Source organism: Phaethon aethereus (assembly GCF_964289735.1).
Source record: "Phaethon aethereus genome assembly, chromosome: 10".
Taxonomy (NCBI): domain Eukaryota; kingdom Metazoa; phylum Chordata; class Aves; order Phaethontiformes; family Phaethontidae; genus Phaethon; species Phaethon aethereus.
In genome coordinates, this window is record NC_138586.1 from 659825 (window position 1) to 665990 (window position 6166).

The 6166-nt window shown below is 61.3% G+C and overlaps 1 protein-coding gene across 1 annotated transcript; it reads left to right on the plus strand.

Moving 5' to 3' along the window:
• Positions 1-124: 124 nt before the first annotated feature.
• On the plus strand, positions 125-5874 carry UTP14A (UTP14A small subunit processome component; the record flags this gene model as incomplete). Its single annotated transcript, XM_082004320.1, has 14 exons — positions 125-184; positions 507-577; positions 758-822; positions 998-1140; positions 1306-1461; positions 2412-2531; positions 2618-2712; positions 2957-3080; positions 3167-3244; positions 3691-4045; positions 4209-4585; positions 4658-4845; positions 4917-5016; positions 5408-5874. 14 exons carry the CDS (start codon positions 125-127, stop codon positions 5678-5680), a joined length of 2205 nt encoding a protein of 734 aa, XP_081860446.1. The 3' UTR covers positions 5681-5874.
• Positions 5875-6166: the final 292 nt, after the last annotated feature.

Below are 6166 nucleotides of genomic sequence, written 5' to 3' on the forward strand. Positions count from 1 at the left end.
GTTCGGCAGGGCGGGCGGAAGCGCGGCGGGTGGCGGCAGCCCGGGCGGAAGCGGCGCGCTTTCCGGCATGTCGTGCGAAAGCGGCGCGATGCGGCGCTTTCCGGCTCGCCCGGCGTGCGGCGGGATGGCGGAGGACTGGCTGGGCGTGGAGGCGGCCGTGAGCGCCAGCGAGGGCGAGGATGAGGTGAGCGGAGTGGGGCTGGACTTCCCCAGCAGCCGCCGCCGTGCGGAGCTCCGGGCGCTGCCCCGTCTCGTGCGTGTCGGGACGGCCGCAGTGGAGGGCGGCCTGGCCTGGCCGGCGGCGCCGGGGCTCTGATGGGCGCAGGCCGGGGCCCGGGGCTCGGCCGGGCGGTGAGGGGGTACTGGGGAGCAGGCGCCGCTGCCGGTAGAGCCGGCCGGGGCTGTCGCCGCAGGCCGTGCTCCGCGCCTGCTCGGGCGGGGCGGCCGCTGTGCCGGGCCCTGGCCGGGCTGGACCGGGCTCTGCAACCGCGTCTGTCTTGTGCTAGGGGCAGGAGGACGGCGAGCGGCGGCACCAGCAGCTCCTGGCGGCGGTCAGCTCCCTCTCCGGACGGAAGCGGTGAGTGGGGGGTGTCTGAGGGGCTCCCGTGGCACAGCCCTGGGGCTCTTGCAGCAGCCATGCTGCTCGGTTCCCTTGCCCGCTGGCACCAGCTGTCTGCCTCTGCCGTCGCAGCAGTTTGGAGGAGAAGCACGTGGGGGGGATGTGAAGAGCCTTTTGGTTTCGTTTCTTTTCTTGCAGGAGGAAGCTGGCTGAGCGTACGGAGGCAAGTGTGCAGGTGTCTGAGTTCAATGTCAGCTGCAAAGGTGAGCTCCCTGGGAGGCTGGGCAGAGCTCCTGCCACCTGACTGGGCCAGCACTGCCTGCCCGCAGCTAAAGGCTTGGGATTGCTGTGTCTGCCCTGGCTCTTTGGGCTGAATGCAGCTGCAGCCCCTTGGCTTGGCAATGCCACGCACGTGTTGATGTGTGGGACCTTGTGCAGGTGCTGGGGAGAAGCTGGTTCTGTCAGAGCTCCTGCAGCCCATCCGTCCCAAATCTGCCCTGAGCAGTGTGAAGAAAGAGCTGACTAGAGTGAAGCAGAAAAAGGCAGTGGAGTTGCCGCTCAGCAAAGAGGAGGCAAAGCGGGTGAGTAGGGCTGCACAGGTGGCAGAGGGAAGTTTTGGTGTTATGGGGAAGTAGAGTTGAGCCCCTGAGTGCCTCTCTACTCATAGCCGGTGCTGACAGGCTTTTCTTGTTTTTTACATCAGCATTTCTCTACTCATCCTTTTTCCTTCTCGCCTCTGCCTGCAGGTTGTGAGGGAAGCTGCCTATGTCAGGACCTCTAAAGATGTGGGCAAATGGCAGCAGGTGGTTTTGCAGAACCGACGGGCAGAGCAGCTGGTGTTCCCTCTGAAGCAGGAGATTGCTACAGTTGTCCCCGTGGAGCAAGTGGCTTCAGCATGGAAGGTGGGTGCCATCGTGTGTCACGCAGCTCCCTGGGGTTGGCTGGGGCAGCTTGACATCTCCTGACTGGGAGGAGTGAGGTAGGCATGAGGAAGGCCCAGCCTGTAGCTGAGGCTCTGGGCAGGTGCACGCTGAGCTTGGGAAGATTAAAAGTGAAGCCTTCTGCATTCCTCACACGTAGCAAGCATGTAAATGCTCTCTGGGAGAGGCCAGGTAAGGAGTGAGTGGAGGGTTTGGAGGCTGCTCTGTCCCCTTTCCTCCGTTTAGCCTTTCAGCTCTAGACATGCAGGCTGAGTCTGCCATTTCCCAGTCCCTGGGCTGAGCCAGGTGCCTGCTAGTAGCCCTCGGCCACTTGTGATGAGACAGAGGCCTTTGGTTTGCCAAAGCCTGCGTGTTTGTAAGTCTTTGTTATGAAAGAAGGATGCTTTTGGTTTTGAATGCGAGTTCCCTTGGGGGTTGTGCTGCTGGTAGGAGAGTCACTCGTCCCTGAGAGCTCTCCCAGTCTTCCAGATGCTCAGGTGAGGGGCAGCCCCTGCCCAGTTCCCAATGTACCCGGCGCTTGCCTCGATCTGCCCAAAGGTCCCTTTCCGTTTCGGCAGGACATGGTGTTGTGTGGCCTGGAACTTCTGCTGTGTGCATCTTGTCCAGCGCTGCCCAGTCAGTGCTGCCCTTCGACTGCGAGCCTATTTCTTTACCCTGGGAAGAATTCTGCTGGCCCTAACCTGGCGCGATGGCTGGGAGGGCGCCTAGGCAGGCTCACAGCGAGCCTCGGGCTGTTGCCTGGGACCTGTGAGCATGGCTGTGACTCCAGCCGCAAGGAGAGGGGGCATGCTTGTCTGGGCCCTGCCATGGAGCTGCTCAGGGGCACCAGGAAGGATGGGGACATCTGGGGGAGCATTGGCTCTTGCAGTTCTTCTCATGGTGCTCTTGCTATGTCTGTTCTGTCCCAACAGGCCCGAACTCCCCTGGAACAGGAAATATTTGGACTGCTCCACAAGACACAGCAGCCCATCACAGATCCGCTCCTGACGCCGGAAGAGGCAGCCTCGCTGCAGGCAATGAGCTTGGAGGAGGTGAGTGCTTTCTCCCCTGCCATACCCTGGTTCTGGAGGCCTCTCCTCTTCCCTGGCACTTGTCCTCACTCTGCGCTCCCTGGCAGGCCCGGCAGCGGAGGGCAGAGCTGCAGAAGGCTCGGGTCGTGCAGTCCTACTACGAAGCCAAGGCTCGTCGAGAGAAGAAGATCAAGAGCAAGAAGTAAGGCCCTGCTGTTGCAGGGCTCGGTGCAGTGGGAGGGGGCTGGGTCCCGGCCTAGGTGCTGGAGCTGACCCTGCCCCATGCATGGGTATGGCCAAAACATGGAAGAAGGCAGAGCAGCCCCCTTCCTCTCCGGGATCTGCAATATATTGGGCAGCCTCCTGCCCAAAACAGCGCTGCGTTCCCAAAGGCCTCCCCAGCACTGTGAGGTCTCACTCCCTGGCTTTCTGCCCTTGGGCTGCAGGTACCATCGTGTGCTGAAAAAAAGCAAGAGACGCAAGGCCTTAAAGGAGTTTGAGCTGCTGCATAAGTCCGACCCTGAGGCCGCCTTGGCGAGGCTGGAGGAGCTGGAGCAGCTCAGGATGAAGGTGCTGCTTTTGCACTTCTCCCTCACCCCTGGGAAGTCCCTGCTCGTGAGGGTGCTCTTTCTGATGCTTCTCTTCTTCCCCCCCAGGAGCGGATGAGCCTTAAGCACCAGAACAAGGGAAAATGGGCCCGCTCCAGGGCCATTATGGCTAAGTACGACCTGGAGGTGAGATCACAGAACAGCTTGGGTTGGGAGGGACCTTCAAAGACCATCTAGCCCAACCCTCCTGCAATGACCAGGGCCATCTTTCACTAGGTCAAGTTGCTGAAAGCTCCGTCCAACGTGACCCTGAACACTTCCAGGGATGGGGCATCCACAGCTTCTCTGGGCAACCTGCTCCAGTGCCTCACCACTCTCATTGAAAAACACTTCTTCCTTATGTCCAACCTAAACCTACCCTCTTTCAATTTAAAATGGTTGCCCCTTGTCTTGTCACAACAGGCCTTGATATAAAGTCTCTCTGTCTTTTTTTAGAAGTCCCTTTTATATGTTGAATGGCCACAATAAGGGCTTCAACACAGGTTGAGGAAGGGGGAGACAGCTGGGGTGGGGCAAGTAAGGTGGGCATGTTGTTTCTGGCCTGTGTTAGAAACATCACAGTCGCTTCCCAGGCCCGCAAGGCCATGCAGGAGCAGCTGGCCAAGAACAAGGAGTTGACGCAGAAGGTGCGGGTGGAGCTGCCTGAGGAGGAGCGAGATGACGTGCCTGAGGAGGACCTTGCGTCGGTGACCATCCCCACGGGTGCCAGCGGAGACAACCCCTGGATGCTGGGCAAACCCAGCAGCCCAGCTGAGGAGCCTGAGGTGCAGGAGGGACTTGGAGACGTTGCAGTGCCTGGTGCTGTGGAGAGCAAGGAGATAGAGGAGGAGGAGGAGGAGGAAATAGAGGAGGAGGAAGCTCTGCTACAAGACTTTGCGCAGAAACGGCACGCGCGGCAGCAGCGGGCAAGGAGCCCTGAGGGACAAGGTGAGGAGCTCACCACCCCAGGCAGCATGGGTCTGGTGTGCCGCAGGGTTGGGCACACAGAGCGGGGTCATGGGGCTGTTTTCATCCCAGTTTCATACAGCTGTCCTGCTCACTCCCTCCCTGTCACGGGCGACTGTTTCTCACCTGTTGCCTCAATGCATAGGTGCTGACGAGACAGAGGCAGTTTCTGAACTTCCGGGGGACAGCCCCACCCACCCCATCTGTGCCGAGGAGCCGGCAAGCCTAGGGATCGAACAGCCTCCCCAGGCCCAGGAGGAGATCCTGCTGTCGGAGCAGCTGGCCCGGGTGCGGACAATGGAGGACGTTGAGGCTCTGGCCTCAGAGGAGCACGTGGAAGAGCGGAAGACACCAGCAGCTGCAAGAGCAGAGAAGCGAGTGCAGCCACAGCAGGAAGGCAGAGCTGGGTACGGGCACTCCAAGAAACCACCAGCCAAGAAGATCATCAGCCTGCGGGCCATGCTGGCTGGGAAGTCCCAGGAGGTTCAGTGCCCCATCCTACCTGTGGTCATGGAGGAGGAGGTGAGCAGGACGGGCCTGCCCCTTGGTCCCAGGGCGGGGTTGACTGCAGGGGACTGACCCTTCTCTCTCCAGGAGGGTGGCGTTGACCAAAGAGGGGTCATCACAGAGGCCTTTGCTGGGGACGATGTGGTGGCTGACTTCTGCCGGGAGAAGCACAAGGCAGAGCAGGCTGCGAAGCCGCAGCCGGTGAACCTGGTGCTGCCGGGCTGGGGCGAGTGGGGAGGCACGGGACTGAAGCCCAGCACCAAGAAAAGAAAACGGTAAGTGTGGAAGAGCTGCAGCAATGTGTCTCAGCCCGGCACTGGGGCCTGACATCTCGCTTGCCTGGCAGGTTCCTGCTCAAGCCCCCCCCGGCGCCTCCCAGGAAGGACCAGCACTTGCCTCACGTCATCATGAGTGAGCAGCGCAACATCCACGCGGCAGCACATCAGGTGGGTGACGTCCAGCCCCTGCGAGCAGCAGCTGGAAGCATTCCAGCACCCAGCATGGCCCAGAACCTTCCTGTGCCCCATTCCCAAAATGTCCTGAATCCCTGCCTGTGATCCCTGCCCGGTCACTTAGTTTCTAGCTTTGACCACCCAGAGGCCAGCAGGTTGATGGAGGGAGGAGGAGGAAGTTAGAGGGCTGCTCCCACAGCGGCGGCGGCTGTGCCAGCCTTCCTGGGCTCTGCTAGAAGAGGGGATGGGGTGAGGTGATCAGCAGCGTGGGGGACTGGAGGCACAGCCTGAGCTGGTCCTGGACGGGTGGGAGTCGGCAGCAGTGTGGGGTAAAAGCAGCCCCTGGGCACTGTGGGAGTTACCCCGCTGCGCTGTTTCCCTGCAGGTCAGTGAGCTGCCCTTCCCCTTCGAGAGGCACGAGCAGTTTGAGCACAGCATCCGGACACCCGTGGGTTCCACGTGGAACACGCAGCGTGCCTTCCAGAAGCTAACAGCCCCCCGCGTCATTACCCGGGCGGGCCACATCATCCAGCCCATCTCTGCTGAAGATGTCCCTGACATGGCCACCACGGCTGGTGGCGGAGCCAAGCCAGCGCTAGAAATTGCGCCCAAGCGGCCAGAGCAGCCCGTTCGCCGCCCGCGCAAGAAAGCGCGGTAGCTCTGCGCCCGTGCGTCTCTCCTGCTCGCACCGGAGCAGGAAGAGGAATGGGGAGAAGCTCCTGGCTCTGTCCACCACCTTCCACTGGTTCTCCTGCAATAAAATGGCCGGGCTGCCTTGTCGGCGTGGCTGCTGTAGCAAGCGCCCCGGGACAGGACAGCTGCCGCCCTCCTGCCTGGCCTTGGGGCCCTGCGCAGGGCAGGGCGGTTTGGCCTGGTGTAACGTGAACGGCTGCGGCAGCGGGTCAGGCCTGGGAGGTACCGCCTGGGGCTGGGAGGGTGGTGAGGGGGTGGAGCAGCCACCCGCGCTGGGCTTCCCCTGCCCTATGTTTTTATACATAATGTAACTTCTATGTATAATTTTTTGTTGTTGTTTTAATCTTGTCTAAAGGGGCTTTCTCCCAGCCCGGCTGCACGGAGCCTAGCCTACAGGGCATGGCTCCTCATGTCCACCTGCTGCTCCAGTGTAACTTCTGCCCAGCTCCGC